Source organism: Microtus ochrogaster, chromosome 19 (assembly GCF_000317375.1).
Source record: "Microtus ochrogaster isolate Prairie Vole_2 chromosome 19, MicOch1.0, whole genome shotgun sequence".
NCBI lineage: Eukaryota > Metazoa > Chordata > Mammalia > Rodentia > Cricetidae > Microtus > Microtus ochrogaster.
This window is the reverse complement of record NC_022021.1, coordinates 10767936-10787316: the sequence shown is the minus strand read 5'-3', so window position 1 is coordinate 10787316 and position 19381 is coordinate 10767936. Positions and strand designations below refer to the sequence as shown.

The 19381-nt window shown below is 39.7% G+C and overlaps 1 protein-coding gene across 3 annotated transcripts in view; it reads right to left on the bottom strand.

Moving 5' to 3' along the window:
• Vcan (versican) overlaps nt 1-19381 on the bottom strand; it is a 99868-nt gene that overhangs the window by 10772 nt on the left and 69715 nt on the right. For all 3 annotated transcript variants that reach the window (XM_013349671.2, XM_005356522.3, XM_026783720.1), the window contains 2 exons: nt 15808-15966; nt 14515-14597 (listed from right to left, as the gene is read on the bottom strand). In XM_013349671.2, coding sequence (XP_013205125.1) covers nt 14515-14597; nt 15808-15966 — 242 coding nt within the window. The remainder of the gene's footprint in view (nt 1-14514; nt 14598-15807; nt 15967-19381) is intronic.

The window sequence follows — 19381 nt, the reverse complement described above, 5'->3', positions numbered from 1 at the left end:
ATAGTCCCTCCTTAATCATCTCTCCCATGCCGCTCATCCCCAGAAGTTTCTACCTGACAGTCACCACTCTCGAACATCCTTCATAACTAGTCTATTTGTTATCTTTCTTCTATGGAGTAAAATATATGTTCAGTGAGAACTTGCTTATTGGCTTATTTTCTTTTCTACTTCATATTTAGTGTTTAGAGCTATATATGACATGTGGTTTAAGCAGTGTGATATTTAGAAATAAAGAACTATAGTGAACATTTCTTAATAACCCAATTCATTATCCTCCTCACAGAAGTCCCTTGCTGACAGCAAAAAATAGGGGAGATTGCAGCTATAATTTAGATGGTAGAAATAAGCTTTCTGAAAATGCTTGGCACTGTGTATCAGGAACCTCAAAAGGTTTCTGCCCTTGGATTCATAATTCTGCTCATTATATTCTATTCTAAAAAATAACCAAAGATAAGAACAACATTTATGATAAATACTCTTTATAGGAAAGTTAAATGGAAACCATTATATAGGAAGATCATATTTTGATGTGGACAGAAAAATGGAAAGTTATATAATCACAAAATAAATTATTCTTGAAGACTATTCAAAGAAATGAGAATATAAATTTAGAGATAAGATAATGCCAGACTCACACATCATTTCAGATGCCATTTCATATGTCTATAATACCAAAACAAAATCCAGTAAAATGTCATACTGAGTACTATGACACCAAGAGTATTTTTACATATTTTCTAAATTCCACAGAACAAGAACAGTTATGTTTCTAACCAGTGAAAGTAAATGTTATAAAATTACCTACGCATTTATCTAAAGTAGTCACAGATATTCTAGCTACGCTGGGTTAAGCTAACCCCAGCAGATGCCCCTGAACGCTCCCAAAGACACTCGACAGTTTTGTACTCTTCAGCCGACATTTCCTACCGGTCTGAATAACACCTGTGCCATTTTCACACTGAAGTTAATTTGAGTTCTATGCCAGTGAGCTGTCTCTTGGTGCTTAAATTGACAAATGATATTACAGTCTTTGAGGAGAATTGAATCTGGCACCTAACAATGTTTCCAAATGTGTGCTTTTGGTGTTGGTCGGCAGAGCTCTGGCTAAATTGTGTATGTAGTTTGTATAAGAATGTCTAATGCCTATAGGCGTGTCACACTGCTGCCTCCTGATAACTCAGTTGTGCCATTTACCTTAGCTAAGATGCTTCAGATTTGTTTCTGTTATTGCCAAATTGACGCAGCAAAGGAAGCCCAGATTGCTGCTTCCTCCTTAATTGTTTTATAGGCTTACTTAACTTTTATAGCAAATGAATATAAATAAATAAATAAATAAATAAATAAATAAATAAATAAATAGCTGTGGATTCAAAATAACATTAAATATTAAGAAGAAGTCGCTCCTGAGTAAATCAATCCAATTACAATAATGTAAACTCTCATCTCCATTATCTCTAGCAACAAAATAAGTATTCTTCAAGCAAATAAAGAAAAATCCACCCCTTGAAATCCTTTCCTTCACTATGAGTTATGAACAAGCATCTTGGGTGTTGGCATTTGCTTGGTTTTTTGTTTTTTTTTCTTTCAAGACAGGGTTTCTCTGTAACTTTTTTTTTTGACCTGTATGACAAGAACTTTATTTTTTTTTAAATTTTAATTTATTTATTTATTAAGGATTTCTGCCTCCTCCCCGCCACCGCCTCCCATTTCCCTCCTCCTCCCCCGATCAAGTCCCTCTCCCTCATCAGCTTGAAGAGCAATCAGGGTTCCCTGACCTGTGGGAAGTCCAAGGACCGCCCACCTCCATCCAGGTTTAGTAAGTTGAGCATCCAAAAAGATCTTTCGGGAATTCACCAAGACCAGCTAGCCTGGGTCTGAAAAAGCGTGGGATAAAACCGGACCGGACTTACATAGCAGACAATGAGGACTACTGAGAACTCAAGAACAATGGCAATGGGTTTTTGATCCTACTGCACATACTGGCTTTGGGGGAGCCTAGGCAGTTTGGATGCTCAACTCTCTGTAGCTTTAAAGCCTGTCCTGGAACTAACCCTTGTAGGCCAGACTGACCTCGAACTCACAGAGATCTGCCTGCCTCTGCCTCCCAAGTGCTGAGATTAAAGGCATGCACAACCACTGCCTGGCTGTTGTGTTTTTAAATAAGCTTTCTAGGTATTCCAGACCAGCTTCAGACTTGATTTGTAGTCTTGGATGATGTCTTGTGAACTGACCTGACTCAGACCACTGGGATGAGAAAATTCTCTTCAAAATGTTTGACAAGAATAAGTGCTGGCCATATGTCTACATGGTTATGCCTCTGAGACTTGGGTTTCTCACCACAAACCTTGAACTCACGTTCCCTGGAGAGAGAATGCTAAAATTATTTTGCTCTTTCATTCTTCTCTGATGGCAAGGAAAAACTGTGACCTAAAACTCAAAGGACTGAAGTAGAGGAATGCCAACTCAGATGTAAATTTTCTTCTGTTTTATTAAAAGATAATTATTTGACCCACTATGAAATTGCTTAATGTTTTGTATCATATGACAAAATTACTCTGGGAGTTCCAATTAAATAGCTAGCTCTCCATATCTGCAAAACAAGTTCTCAAATGACAAGCATTGCAATTAAATTAAGTTCGGTCACTTTTCAGCTACCCCTCCAACCAAATTCAAATGTATCACCTGCCAAAATAATAAAATGGCTGAAAAAAAACACTGGATAAACTCCAACTACTAATAAGTATGGTTCTATTATACAGAACTTGTCTCCATATACAGGAAAGCTGTTTCAAACCAACCTTAAGGAAAACTCAGAGCAGACTGAAGTTATTCCGCTAAGGCTACCAAATCATAAACGCTTAGTTATTTGTTACAAATAGTCTTTCTTGTTAAAATTATCCTGCAGGTTCTCTGAAGCCCACGTGACCCCTCAGGCTGGCAGCATCCTAACCAGATTACAGATTGCAAAACAACTGAAAGGGACTTCCTTCGGATGGGTGCAGCTACTTTCTCACACCTGAAGTAGAATCAGATTTGGGAAGTTTTCAGTGATGTACTACCAGGAGAATCTCTGATTATATGGAGACTAGCAATTCAAAATTCCCATTCATACAGAGTAGGTGGTTTTTTTTTTCTAGCTCTATGTAAGACTTAGAAATCAAGGTGTTTCCTCTAGTCCTTAAAACGAGTGGGGGAAGTAGTCTTGGGTTCAGCTTTAATACTGCTTTCATTGGAAAAAAAGAAAAGAAGGTTTTCAGGCATTAGCTGCTATTGCGGTGATTGACATTTGGATTAGTCTTTAATTGACACAAATAAAGACCAAGTAAAATCTGAGGAGGAGTGTGAACATCCGGGTAGCAAGGACCACAGACAGGTATAAGAAAATTTCTTAAACATAAATGAATTCACTCTTTTCCCCATGCACCACCCAAAATACATTTTGGGCTTTTCTTTTGCTTTTGTTTTTGTCTATACTAAGATTTTTCAAAGAAATCTTGAGGGAAGAAGTAGGAGAAGGTGGAGTAGGGAGAGCAAGAGGAAAAGGAGGCAGTGTCTGGGAGGAGTTAGACGGAGAATGGATCTGATCTAAATACACTACCTCCATGTATTAAACTACCAAAAAAATATAATAATACTTTTAAGAAAACTGAGGAGAAGAGCGGGGGTGAATATGATCTAAACACTATATAAAATTCTCAAAGCATTAATAATGTGGCAATAAGTCATCTAAAATTCTATCTTAAAAAGATCAAAACCCTTAGGACACAAGGTAAAGGAATTCATAGAATACTAAAATGTCTAGTAAGGAACTAGAGAGATGGCTCAGTGTTTAAGGGCACTTGTTGTAGATGACCCAGGTTTGGTTCCCAGCACCCACATGGTAAGCTAGGGGATCAAAAACCATCTTCTGTCATTCTCTTCTGGACTCTGCAGGCACTAGGCATGCAGATGGTGCACATACATATACATAGAAAAAACATTAATATACATAAAGATAAATCTGAAAGAAGACTTTTGAAAACACCTTGTTTAAATCTCTTTTATCATCATCTTAAAACTGAGACCTTTTGGGCTGGAGAGATGGCTAGAGGTTAAGAGCACTGGTTGCTCTTCCAAAGGTCCTGAGTTCAATTGTCAGCAACTACATGATGGCTCACAGCCATATATAGCTAGCGAGATCTTGTTGTGAAGAGTGGCGGGCTATGTTCTTGCCACCTGGTCAGCTTATGCCCCGAAATAATTATATGGAAACTGTGTTCTTTTAAACATTGCCTGGTTCATTAGTTCCAGCCTCTTGTTGGCTAGCTCTTACATATTGATCTAACCCATTTCTAATAATCTGTGTAGCCCATGAGGTGGCTTACCAGGGAAGATCTTAACCTGCATCTGTCTGGAGTGGGAGAATCATGGTGACTCCTTGACTCAGCTTCTTTCTCCCAGCATTCTGTTCTGTTTACTCCACCCACCTAAGGGTTGGCCTATCAAATGGGCCTAGGCAGTTTCTTTATTAATTAACCAATGAAAGCAACAGGTAAGATACAAGTCCCACCTCCATCATATCAGGATCTGATGCCCTCTTCTGGAATAAAGGTGTACATACAGATAAGCACGCATACATAAGATAAATGAAACTTAAAAACAAACAAACAGACAAAAATCTAAAAATTTTCAGTAATTTGAGGCCCATTCCAGGAGAGGGAACCCACACTTCACACTGCCTAGAGGGCCAGGAAGCAGAGGCTGGACAGTCCAGAGACCTAGGAGAGAACCAAACACAGCTTGCAAGAAAGAAAGAAAGAAAGAAAGAAAGAAAGAAAGAAAGAAAGAAAGAAGGAAGGAAAGAAAGAAAGAAAGAAAGAAAGAAAGAAAGAAAGAAAGAAAGAAGAGGGAAAGAAGGAAAGAAAGAAGGAAGATAGATAGATCAAGGAAATGATTCCTTAAGGATATTTTGCTAAACTCCTCAGATACCTGAGCCTAGCCCTTTTCTTCATCCAGACACTGTCAACCATTACACAGAGCTCACAGAGACCACGATGACAATCAGGCAGTCTGCCTGGGTCTAAGCTAGGTCTTCTGCATGTATGTTATGGTTGTGTAGCTTGGTGTTCTTGTGAGATTCCTAATAGTGTGAGTAGGGGTGACTCTTACTCTCTTGCCTACTTCTGGGACCCTATTCCTCCTACTGGGTTGCCTTATCCAGCCTTGATGAGGGGATGTGCCTAGTCTTATTGCAACATGGTATGCCATGTTGGGTGGGTATTCCTGGGAGACCTGCTCTTTTCTGAAGGGAACTGGAGGAGTGGATCTGTGGGAGAGAGGGATCAGAGAAGCAGAGGGGGTATCTGCGGTGAGGATGTAATAAATGAGAGAAGAATACAGAAATCATTAAAAAAGAATTTGAGCAGTAGCTAGTCCCCCTTCTGATTCTTTTCACTTGACCTTATTTAATTTGGTCAAATAACCACAGAGAAAATCAATGAACACTGATTTTTCTTAATGAATCTCTCCTTAGAGACTGTGGGAGTCTTTTCTTCTGCTGGTTCCTAGTTAGTACAATGTGAAAAAGAAAAGAAAACAGTTGTCATAGACACTAAATAATGTATTATTATTATTTATTATGATTATTATTTTATTAAGTTTCATCTGCATGTGAGCCACAGCTTTGAGGTGTACTTTTGTTTCATACACACACATGCATGCACAAGGGTCTATCCATATAGCCCTAGTAATAATTATGGGCACCTAGAGGGTGTGTGGATAAATTCTAGGATGTCCTTATGCATACAGACTTGTGTAGCAGATGAATTTCTGCTGAAATGTACTAGAGAGAAGACTCAGGATGACCAGAGCAGTAGAGAGAAAGATTCCCTGCGAGACGGGAAGTTGGAGCTGTCTATTGTGCAGAAAGCGAATGGAACACTTGGTAAACGCTGGCTGCCCATCAGGGCCAGATGAAGTCTGTGCTGTGGGGGTATCTCGGCTATCACTGGCACTTTAAACCCTCACTCTGTGACTGCAAGGACCCTCAAATATTTATTATAAGTCCTAAGCTTAGATGCCACTGTATTTTATACTTGAAAATTCACCATCCTTTGGATTTCCTAACGTAATAATTAAAGACTATCTTTTAGAACTATTTTCATGGTGCTAAGAACATTTAAATATTATCCACAACCTGTTAGTAGAATCAATCGTGACAGCTTTCCAGGCATGATTTGAAAAGGGAAATTTATTAAACTTCCAACTATAATTTGGATTTATTTTCCTTGATAAATCCATTCATTGCTCTCCACTTATCCTTTTGCTCCAAACACAAATAAATGAATTCACAGGGGGGCAAAAAGGCTTCATACTAAATCACAGAAGTCCTCTCAGGTTACCTCTCAAGAAAAGAAACCAAGGAAGCTATTCTATTGATTTTTATCACTATGTTTGGAGTGAAAGTTCAGGAAAGAGCAGAGCTAATGTTAGCCTTATCTACCAGGACTTTATCAAGCATATGATTAACTGGTAGCTTCCTGTTGAACTTTAAAATTATCTCATTTTGCATTTAGCTATAGGCTTACAATACTATACACATCAAGGCTATAGAAACCTAAACATTCCTCCTTGCTCTAGTGGTGTTCATTTTGAAACCCAAAGCACAATGTGACCACTAGGTGGTGACATAGACCCCTCATTGTGGTCATAACTTTTTGTCAGCATTTTAGAATCACAATTATTAACTCCAAATGGAGAAAAAACTTAAGGGTTTACCTGTGGCATGTCCTGCCAATCTTGAGAAAGACTTCAGAACAAGACAAAGCTTGGCTACATAGTAACTTCTAATCTCAACCTGTTCTGTTATTGACTGATATTATCTGTCATAAGAACTTTCTGCCAATGCACCTCCAAAAACTTGTTTCTCTATGATCCTATTAATAGTATCTGATGATTTACTTGATTTACATCAATAGTAAAATTTCATCCGAAGTAAAGTCACGTCTAGTGTATCCACCAAACATCTTTATAAGCAGGACCAATCAATAATTAGCACCAACGCACAAAAATGAAACAACTGCTGTGTGAATCTGAAAACTTATTTTCTGAGTATATCATGCCTGTAACACAAGCTGAATTCTCTGGGCAAACTTCATTTATCACCAGTGTCCATTATACTACTACTGACCTCCGAGAACTACAAACAAAATCCAAATAAAGCCCATGCCACCAAGGACAAGAAGACTGTTGCCAAAGAATACAAGCAAATTCTATATACAAAACTTTTTTAAGATAGGTACCTACCTATAGCACACACACACACTTGTACAATCATGCACACATACTGATCAGTAGTTTTTCACTAGGTAACCTCTAGAGTCAGCAGGTGCGCGCGCGCACACACACACACACAGAGTCACACACAGGCACACACACTGATAAATAGTTAGCTTTTTACTAGGGAACCTCTAGAGTCAGCACGCGCGCGCACACACACACACACATATACAGAGTCATGCACTGTCTTGCACATGCACACACATTGATAAGTAGTTAGCTTTTCACTAAGTAACCTCTAGAGTGAGCTTCAGTCTTTCCCAACACAGGGCAAATGGTTATCTGAGGAAAAGGCTCTGGGACCACTTATTACAAAAATCAAAACATTTGGTCCCTTTCAAACGCCTTCCCTCCTGGATAGCTGGTGCACAATAGGCATTTGTTCGCAGTCTGCAGGGGTCATATTTAACTGTTCTACTTGAAGGAAGCAAGTTCCTTTCCCGCAAGGTGGGTATACCCTCTTTTGATCCCTGCAAGCTGGTCTGGGTCATGATTTATTTATGTTTTGCGGGAGGTTGTGGTTTTTCTGTTATCATTTAGTTGAACCCACAACTGGAAAAGAAAAGAGCAGCTTTGTTTCAGAGGAGAAAGAGGCGTTTGTTTGGGTGTCGCTCCGCGCTGGAAGCCTGCAGTTGGACTCTACCAAACTGAGCATGCTGAAGGGAAGGAAAATTAACTTGGGGTCTCCAGATAGCTGTTAAAGTGGCAATGTGCCCATTACTTTCCTAGCTGGCAAAGTTCTGCGCGGGAGAGACAATCTGGCCACTCTTGAGTAAGGCACTAATCTTGGGAAATGTGTGAGCTCACTGCCTGACAAAGCAGTAATTATCAGCAGCATTTCCAGAGGGATGTGAGTTCCGCCCACTGTGAGACCACTGTGAGACAGGGGCCCCAGGCAGAGCCCCACGGAGCAATGGAGCAACGTGCACTTAATCCATGCAAAGCACCGTGCCAGTAGGCTCCCACACGAGCTTGTTTGCACAAGTCATCAGTCATGAGATGCTAAGGAACCAAAGGCTGGAGAAAGTGCCAAACCCGTTCAACCTCTTTCCCTTTGCTTTTTCCATGGTTGCGCACAGCCTTCAACTAATTAGCAGCTAAATTTAAACATGTGCATGTGGTTCTAAAGTTTCCTGTGGTGCTGGAAAAGGGACCCCCGTATTCATTAAGTTTTCTTCACTTGCCGGACAGACTGGCCAATTACAAGGTGATTTTCCCGTGGTGGCAAACATTGTCTTAGGCAATTTAAACCCATCCTTAGACATCCGAGCAGCAAGAACAAAAGGTATGGGCATGAGTTTTGAGTTCTGGAGCTAGAGCATGACTCATAGTATCCTGCATGTAAGTTCAGAAGAAACATCTGTTGATTCAAATCAAATTAAACCACAACAGAAGTAAAAATTTTCATTAGCAATGTAGTGGGCTTTGGTAGAAAGAAATCTACAGTCTTCTACTCATGAGTAATATGTTAAAGGCTGAAGAAAGGGCATATGCTTTTCTTGGCTTTGAATTTAATATAATGAAGCCTGCAAAGTTCAACATAATTAAATTAATACTGACACACAGTGCGACTTGCTCACAAAGATGTGGCATTTGGCTGGGAGCTAAAACCACATCACAGATAAAACATGCACAAATATCTTTTTTAAAAGGCCTTCTAAGACTTCCCAGGTGAAAACGTCAAACTTAAAGACTCTTTGGTGGGAGAACAGAATTTTAAAAATATTTTTATATTTAATTGACACACAGTAATACATGTTTTAGCATACAGTGTGGTGTTTCAATACTGAAGTGACATGAAAAAAATCACATTAGAGTAACTAATCATCTCAAACATTTATCATGTCTTTGTGTGAAAACTCAAAATTCTCTCTACCTGTTATTTTCAAAAATATTGTTTTAAAAACATATATTATTTTTAAAGTGTACACTTACATACACACATACATGCATACATACACACATACGTGCACACATACACGTACATACATTCATACACACACATTATACACACACACATATATGTGTATATATATATATAGAGAGAGAGAGAGAGAGAGAGAGAGAGAGAGACTTTATTTTCAATCATTTTCTGCCAAATCATATCCAACCCTTTCTTGTGAGTAGAAATCTATGAACACGTCCAGCAAGCACCTCTGAGTGAGTGAGTTAGTACTCTCTTTTGCTGCCCGAGACACACAGGAGATGAAGGACAGCCTCTGGTGTCTGTGAAAGGACCGCAGTGACGCATTGCTGCAGAAAAATGAGCAAGGGTTTATTGTCTGTGATTTCTTACTGCTTTTCTCTGTCCTTTAGAATGTCTCTCTCAGTTATAGTCTGTTTTTGTACTATTTCTATTCATTTCAAAGCTTTGTTTTCCTTACAATCCACTGTTTGACTATTTTATGAAAAAAAGAAAAAGGATCTCTGGATATAAGGGCAAACCCACACCAATGCGGTTTTTTCTGTGTCACAATTCTAATAACAGGCTGGAGAAGAAGGGGTTCTGAAGTACTGGCTGTGCTAGCTTGACAATGCTAAGTCACAATTACTAAAATGGGGAGGGGGATTCAGAAATACTTTAAGTGGACTTTTAATAAAAACAGCAATTAAAATTAATTACACTGTTAATTAACCTATTTTAATCTACAACACAGATATCAAAGGCAACCCGAGATGGTTAGGATTAGAAATATGACATTTCTAGCCCTATGATTCAATAAGCTTTTTAGTACTTACTGGATAGACAAAGAAACATAGCAACAGCCCTAAACAGGGAAACTCCATCAAATCACTCTATTCAGGGTCCAGTGTACCCCACTGAAGAGATGGAAAGGGTATAGGGGTCAGAGAGGATGGATGACCCCCAAAACTAAAACTTTCTAAATAAATATGATCAGGACACATATGAACTCAGAGACTGTGCACTGTACACACAGGGACTACATGGTTCTTCACCAGATGGGGACCTAGAACTAAAAGGAGAAGTAGACACATGCCTGCATCCCTAACCTAGAAGCACCTGCAGTGGAAAACTACTTGCAAGAAACAACGTGAAAGCTGAAATGTGTTAAGAAAAATAATAATGAAAGCATAGATCACAAGAGAAGGCTGGATACTATTGTATTCAGAACAATACTTTATGAAAGTTATTGGGCAAATTCCCCAAATAAATAATGAAAAGATTCTTCAACTATAACATAAGCAAGAATTTGGCTTTTTATCACTATTATCAACATTTTATTATAGAGGCCAATAAAATGTAAAGATTAATCAGAATCTGAGGAATACAGGCGATTCTGATAACTTAGCCAAACAGAACCACTACCTTAGCACAGCATATGAACTGAATTAGTCTAGCTATAAAGAACACTCATGTTAAATATGATATTATTATACTGCCAGCTTCTTGGAAATTTAATTATTTAAATAAAGCAAATCACTGACACTGAGATCTAACTGAAGCTTTTTTCCACCCTGGATTATACTGATTATTCCTGGATACCAAATATAGCAAGAAAAGCAAAAGATAGTATCAGGTAAATAGCAAGCATTCTTTGTCTTTTTCTTTTTTTTTTCTTTTGATACCGCTCTCCCTCCCAAGCTGGATAACTCTAATAACTGTCAAACAAAATATCTGAAATGGCGGAAGAGGAGAGAAAGCAGCCTAATACAGAAGCGAGGTCTTTGAAACTGCACGTGGCCAATTGACTTTCCCCAAGAGTAATCAGGTACCATTCTTCCAGAGGAAGACTTGGCCACTGTAAGGACATGTTAAAGTGGAAACCCTTGGACTACACAGCGAAGCAAAGGAAAGTTACTTTAGCCAGTGCCTGCACACATATGGAACCTGTTAAGGAGAAGGGGACTACACAAGATCTAGGGGGAATTCAGGAAACACCTAGGCTGTCTCCGAACGAAGGAGGATAGAGGGAAGGGTGGATCCAAAGGAAGAAAACTGGGCCAGAGATCAGTCAAATGTAGGCAGGCTGGTGGGCAGCTGTGCACTTCTGGTCCCAAATGTTCAAAGTTAGGGAACACTCCTTAACATGTTTTTATTTCTCTAACACAAAGACTGGATTAAGAAGAAATCAAGGGTGTATCAGTTTGTTCTGGATGTACTTTGGTCGTTTCTTTAATTAACCTCGCTTGTTTACACGATTTATTCTAGTAAAGGCTCGGTCCTCAGACTTTAATGATATGTGGGACTTGCTAAGACTAAGCCTCCAGCTAATGTTCTATGGTTGTCACATTACATTATTCTGTCTTCCCTTAACAACATCCCAGTAGATACTTCTCTCTCTTGAAAACGTGCAATGCTCACCGTCTTACTGTATTTAGAGTCAATCTTGAGCGTAGAAATGATAATTAGATTAACTTTATAAGATTGCATGCCTATGTGAAAAATTTATGGGCACAGATGAGGCAGAGAGATAACTAGAGAGAAAATTTAAGAAAATAGTCATAAGCTATTATCTTCTGAGCATAGCACAGCCATGGCAAATATGATCTCAAGGCAGCCATGGTCACCTACACTGGCCCTTCCCAAAACTGGGCCTGTCAATAGTCATGCATGCGTACATCCAGGAGGGACTCCAGGCTCTTTGCCTCCCCGATGAACAGCTGGATACAGCTGGTTGCAGGGGAAGACACAGTCATTGTCTTCATCTGTGTACCCAATGGTGAGCGCATCGAGTTCCAATGCATAGTTCTAAACCCGAGGGCACACAGGCCACACTAGTTAAACTCAGTGTGTCACAGAATCAGACAAAAAAGATGTGGCAAAGGGGAAGAGGGAAGATGGCAGGAGAGAGGGGGAGAAAAGAAAAGATTGATAAGAACTCACTGCAGCTTTAGATACATAGAAGAGATTGTCAAAGAACATTGAATAAATAAATGCAAAAGCAACAAACACAAACAAAATGAGTTGGTTTGCTTTCGTGTGGAACAGGAGAATAATGATACCGAAAGCTCATCTGTGTACATGTGTCAGACAAGGTACATTCCCTAGGTGTATGGATGTGGCAGAGAAGGTACACTCCCTAAGATGTTTTTCATACTCCGTATAGTTGCCAGAAAGAGGTCAGTCTGGTCTTATGGAACTAGCTTACAGGGCTCAGTAATATAGGGTTTATTTTGATAGGAAATCAAAAACAAGGTGGCGGGGTAGAGGCCCAGATGTACAGGACACATGCATTGCCAAGTAAACTTGACCAACTGAGTCTTGAGCATTCCAGTTTCTGTTTGAAAAAGAGCAGCTCACAGGAAATGGCATGTCTCTCTGAAGTATGAGAAGGAAAGCTTTGCAGCAGTTAGACTCCGGGCAGGTACTACTGCGGCAGAATTCGGTCAGGGAATGCGCTAAAACCGAATGTGTGCTCCAATTCATTTTGTTCTGGCTTGGTTCTGAAATGTTCCCCACCAGCCCATCATTTGACTACTTGCTTGTCAGCAGTGCTATTTTCTGGGTGGAGTTTAGGAGGCTTGCAAGTGGAACCTAGCTAGCAAAGTGGGTGTTTACAGGTGGGACTTGGAAGGCTATTTATTGCCTGGTGCCTACATTCAGTCGCCTGCTTCCAGGACCAGCATGGTATAAGGACCCATCAATACCCTTCCATTATCAACTATTCTGCACTGCACTATATTTGCACAGTGACTAAAACTCCCTGAAACCAAGAAGCAAAAAATGTCTTCCCTCCCCAAAGTTTTTCCTGTAATATATTTCCGTTGCAGGAAAACAATTTTTTTTTCCAAAAGCCTCCTTATGATCTTGAATGACAAATAGTGCTAATTTCCCAGACATGGTGCTGACAGGGAGAGGGCCAGCTGAGCTTTATGTGGAGTTACTCAAATAAAAATTATAGTAAATTATGCTATTTATCCACGGAAAAGGGGGACGAGCCAGAAGAAAAATTGACTCTGGACATAGTACTGAACTCAGGTACAGGCCTTGTAACCACAGTTTGGGGATGCTGGACAGAGAACTCAACTAACAGGTGAATTCTATGGGTATCTTGACTCTACCCAGATGTTTGAACTCTCTCAGTGGATATCTAGACTCAGATATGTAAACACAGTGGCTATCCAGGCCCAGATGTGTGAACTCAGTGGATAGCTAGAGTGTAGTGAGCCCTAATTGTCCAGATAGGAATCATTGGACAGAGCAGAGATTCCAGAAATAGAGAGGAGTTCCACACTCATTCCAGAATGACCTTTAGCTTTGCCAAACACAAATCCAGATGACTGGCAGGTAGTAAGTACAAGTACAATTTAATCACTTAAGTGATTCATATACAAAACTTAAACCTTAAACTTAAAAATTACATATAATATTTTCCTGTTATCATATTTAGAACTTACTTACACTTACTGTCCAGCTGAGTGGCTCTCCATGCTGATGGAATTTCGGAAACACCGGGACTGCCCAAAAACTACAGCTGCTAGGGGCTTTGCTAGAACACATCTGCCCTGAGGCCTGGGAGAAGGTGTTTAATTATTCACAAGTGGCCGTTATGCACAGTGGCACTGAGCACATTCAGTGTGGCCAATCACAGCTGCGCTAGCCCTAAAACACTAGGTTCTCTTGTCCATTCAGATTTAAGAACTTATTATACTACATACTGAGCAGCCGGCCAGTCTGAATTACATAGTGAGCCCCTTCCTAAAAACCAAAACAAACAAAAACTAGTGCAGTTTAAGCAGAGTTATAGCCAGAATTGCCAAGTTGTATTTCTTATGGAAAGAAACAGAAATAAGTAATAAATAAAAAAGACTATTCAGCAATAAAGAAACAGAATGAGATTTACAACATTGTAAATTTCCTTATATTAAAAAATGAACCCTTTTCCTACATAAAAATGAGCCACGCTTTATAGTGGAATTTCATTGCAATTGTGTAAGAAGAAAAAGGTACCTGTCAAAGACTCTCTTGTCTCTCTTATATTTATTCTTCTCCTTTGATAACCACCTGAAAGCATGGTCGAGCACAATTTTTATGGTCTAGCTGTCCCTTTCCACAGAGTTTGCTCTACTCTTCTTTAAGGACGCCACTACTCGGGGAAAGGGACAAGAAGGCTAGAGGAGCTAGCTGAGAACACTTAGTCATTGTTTCAAGGAGTGCTGCTACCCAGCGCATTGCTCTGTATAACCCAAACCATTGCATAGGACCCTGAAGCTTCATCTCCATCAGCATCTTACCAGTGCGCTGCCATCAGTCCAACGGAAGTCGTGCTCAAACATCTTGTCATTGAGGCCTATCCACTGGTAATCATGGCCCACACCTATGTGACAGAAGACAGATGTTTTACCTCTGTTCCAAAGCACTATTTCAAAGAAAACTATTCTCAGAGTGAGTTATGCATCCTCTTCTCTGTTTTTTTTTTTTACTTAGCTGTTCATAAATCTTTCTTACTTTATTCTTCTTCCACTTAATGAGCATTACATTAATAAACACATTTTCAAACACTATGAAAAATTAATATATCAGAGGCAATCATTTCCCTGGGAATCAATCATAATTAAATTATGTTCAATCTTCACTCATAATAGAAAGCATCTACTTATTTTCTTGCTAATCTATGTCATTGGGAAAGATCTAGTGGCCCACTGAAATACACCAGATTTTGCAGTCTACCCTCACTTGGAAAAAAAAAATCTCTTTTCTCCAAATAATAAACACGAAGACCAAATAGTCCTGAAAAATTACTTTCAAAGACATTTACCATAACATGAGTTACTAGCTAAAATATCAGGCAGTAGAGTTCAATAAACTCTACCCAGATTACCCAGATTACCCAGATTACAAATTAACAAAACTATTCCAAAAGAATATGAGGATACAACAAAATGATAGAGGATACAACTGATTGAGCATCAAACTATGTTTCATGAGCAAAGTAGTTGACCCTGTGCTGGATACACACTTGCTTCCCCCTCTTTGCTATGACTTAAGATTAACGTTAGGAAACAGCCCCAGTACTAGATTTTATCCGCTTTCAATCTTCACCTCTCTGTGATCTTGATAGACAGCTCACTTTCTAACATTAGGAGACCACTGTAGGAGAATCGGGACGCACAGTTACAATTAGGATGCTAGTCACAGCTCTGATTTGCAGGATAACCCTCAAAGCAACTTTATTCAATATTCAAATATTCAAAACAGAATGATAATGATAACTAAACGTGACAAGAACTATATTGAGCCAGAAGAAATAACTCTCTGTGTGAGGGTAAAGATCAAGTAGCAATTGCTTATGATCCAACCTATAGCTATACCTGTCACTGCAGCTGCACTAAGTAATGGCTTCTTGGACCCTACCTAAAGGTATCCTAAAGTGGAGGCGGTAACAGAGTTTATCTTACATAGCTCACAGGCGAGAGACCTCATACACTGAACAAAGGCCTAGCAAACTACTTTAAACTGGGATCCAAAGAAAGCTAAGACAGCAGAGAGATGAGCAAGGTTCCAAACAACTGATGTCCGGTACATACGATTCACAAACATCTGTTCCTCGTGAGACAGGATGCTCGTGAGGTGGGCACCCTGCAGGCGACACTCCCTCTCTGCAGCATCCCATGTGCGGCGGTGAGCGAAGTACTTGTAGCACTGCCCCTGGAACTTGTGCCAGCCATAGTCACAGGTCTCCGTGTCTGGGAAGAAACAAGGCCAACGTTTAGCAAACTTATCGACATCGTACAAACGTGGCTCCTTAGTCCCTGAGTGAAACGCAATGTTCCTGAGGAAAATGATTCAAAAGTTTTGATCACAGTGACAAAGACATCATTGTCAAGTAACTGCAACTGATCCCCGTGAAGTGAGTGGCTGTGCACATCTTTGGACTGAAAAGGCACTATCTAGTTGCAGCTTCCTTAGTTAAAAACAGTTTTCAAAGGAGAAAAACCAGCAGAGCAATAGGCCTAAAACCTCTGAGGCTGCAGAGAAACTGACTTACTTGTGACATAGTTGCCACTAATTTCTTTTCAACACACCTTCTCGAAGCAGATGGTTCACTAGAGATGGGAGGAAGATTCCCGCTAACAGGGACATGAACACTGTATTTGTGCAATGACTTCAAAAGGTCTGGAAGAGTTCACTCCCCAGAGAGCTCTCTGGGAGGCCACGGGCTCTTGTCATGTAAGATTTATGAAAAGAAGAAACACCCTGAGCAGACAACTTTAGGGACACGGTTTGGAATGTGTACTTCCTTCCTCCAAAGAGGAATAACTGGGAAATTCTGACGCAAACTCACCAAGCTTTTGAGTTAATTAAAAGTAAAACAACCAAGCCCTTTTACGATCTATACCGAAATAATTTTGATCTTCGTAAAATGTATCTCAAAAATACATTGAAATAGTTTTATGTAAAACAAAAAACTAAAAAACTGCAGCATTTTTAGACAGAATTTTAGACACAAAGGAGAACCTTCTTGATCTCCATATAAAATTGACTTTGCCATCATTTTACCAATTCATAGATTAAAAAATACCACCTTCCAATGCTTGCTTTATATGCTGCCCATGGTAGCCCCACTGGAACTCACCCCCCTGACTCTGGTCTAATTGATTCCTCTTGGTGCAGTTTGGAGATTTTCATCCTAAGGGATTTAAATTCCTCCCCTGACTTCAGTGCTCTCCAGTCACAGTTTGCAAGGAATGTGGCTCATCTCTGCAAACAGTCAAAGGTCTGATTTACTCCTTTAGGTCTGTTGCAGGCAGCGGCAGACTTACTGTTCGGGATAATGTGCGCTGGAAGGTTGCCTTGTGATACTGTTTGGACCTCCTACTTCTCATAGGAAGGATGCATAACACAGCCATGTGCTTCAGATAAAGTGGCTGGCAGACCCCCCAAAGGAAGTCAATTTTGGTCGGTTAGATATTAGTTTGCCTTTCGGGAAAAATTCACTTGAAAGAATTCAGTAATAGGGGAGAAGTCAAGGAAAAAAAATTTGATTTCTATGAATGAGGTTCCCTATACACGAAGAGTTGGAAACCACTTAGAACACTTTTCTTGCCAAAATCCGTACTGCAAGATTTTAACTGCACAGCTTGCCTTAACCGTGCAATTCACCATTTATACTAAGATAAGGCACACAGCGTTAGGATCCAAATTTCTGATTAATGCACCGGGAAATTAATCTGGACAGACTTTCTTATCTTCCCTAAACTGAGTGATGTCAGTTTGACTTTCTTTTTCTGTCTTTTATCATTAAAACGGACTGTCAATAACTATGTTTTCCTTTTCCACAAAACCAAAGTCATAAAATTCAAGTGCTTGACCATGCCAGCCATTCACAGTTTGGTTGTGCCTAACCCTCTAGAGGTCCATGTGCTGGAAACCAGTCCCTGATATTGGGCTCTCATTAGGTGCTATGACAGACATGAACCTGAATGGAAGGGAAGTAGGTGAAGGGATCCTACCTGGTGACGCTGATGCTTTGGGGTGTCTTAAGGTAGGATGCTATAGAAAGAGCAAGTCTGCCCCTCTTAGGTCTCTAGTTTGTTTCTCTTTTGATCCCTACCCTCTGCATGAGATTAGTTTATTTTCTAGTCCTCCATCGTGTCATGGTATGGCAAGTAGGCCCCATCAGAGACCAGATAAATGGAGCTACCCTGTTTTGAACTTTTAGCCTTTATAATTAGAAATTAAATAAACCCTTTTCCTTTATTATATTATTATTATTATAGTAGTTAGCATCAGGAAGTCTGTTACAGCACAACAGAATAGACAAATGCCTTCCTTAGGTAATAGTGCATGGAGTCTTATAAAAAGATGGGCCCAAATATTAAGGAGCCAAGTTTTTATTAATACCAAGGTAGGAGAATTTACCACGTGCAGTATCTAAGTAAAACATATTCCCTTTCAAAAATCATAGCTAGAACTAGGAATTGAGCCTAGGGTCATAGCATGCTAGGCAAGTGCTCTACCATTGAGCTATAACCTTAGTCTTTCCTTTATGGTTTTTTTTTTTTTTACTGAAATAACATCTCATTAAATTGGCCAAACAGCCCTTGAACTTGCAATCCTCCTACTCATCCTCACATGTAAGTGTGATTATAAATAAGTCCCACAAACACTTGCTAAGCCACAGCTGTCTGAGAGCTGTAAATATCTAGATGAAGACCACTTGGTAGAATTAAGGAATTTCTGTTTCTGTCAAGTCAAAATCCATTTTTATCTCTTTAATTTCTAGTATTCATGAATTCAACAGTTGTGTGATGGGGAAGTTACAAAATTAAGGAGCACCTCCCAGCATATATTTCCATGGGACATTTAAGAATTGCTCTTGGGCACAGCAGTGGGAAGCAGAGGCAGGCCAATCTCTGTGAGTTCGAGGGCAGTCTGCTCTAGAAAGAGAGTTCCAGGACAGTTGTTATATAGAAAAATCTTGCCTTGGAAAACAAACAAACAAATTTCTCTGGTGCTTTTTCAACTTTATCTAAACATAATGTGAATCTTGGTATTTTGTTGCTGTTGTTTTTCTGCTTTTTTGTTTGTTTGTTGTTTTTTTTGTTGTTGTTGTTGTTTTTTTTTTTTTTTTTTTTTTTTTTTTTTTTTTTTTTTTTTTTTTGTTTTTCGAGACATAACTTCAAACTTCTGATTCTTCTGCCTCTACCTCCCAAGTGATGGGATTAAAGACGTGCGCCACCACCATCCAGCTTCTGTTTTCTTTTTTAAAGGCAACACTTTGAAGTATTTTTAGTCCTCCTCCCCCCTTGCCCCTTTCAACATTTGGCATCAAACCCAGAGCTTTGCACATACTGGGCAAGCATTCTACCTCTGAGACCTGGCAGAGATCCCCACACTAGTTGCGCTCTTAAAAACCCATCACCCATCACAATAGATGGATATCATCTGCCTCTGTACAGCACAAAAGTTACAACACAAAGTCATGGTAACTCCTGCTCATAAGGGCAGGGGCTGAAGAGTCACTCTTAAAACTACTCCATAAACATCTGTCCCATAGGCTGTGGAGGTGACGTTTTTTGCACTTCTGAACCAGAGCAGCCAAATTTTAAAGCCACTGTCAACACCTCGACCCCTTGCCTCAGCAATCTGTCATTGACT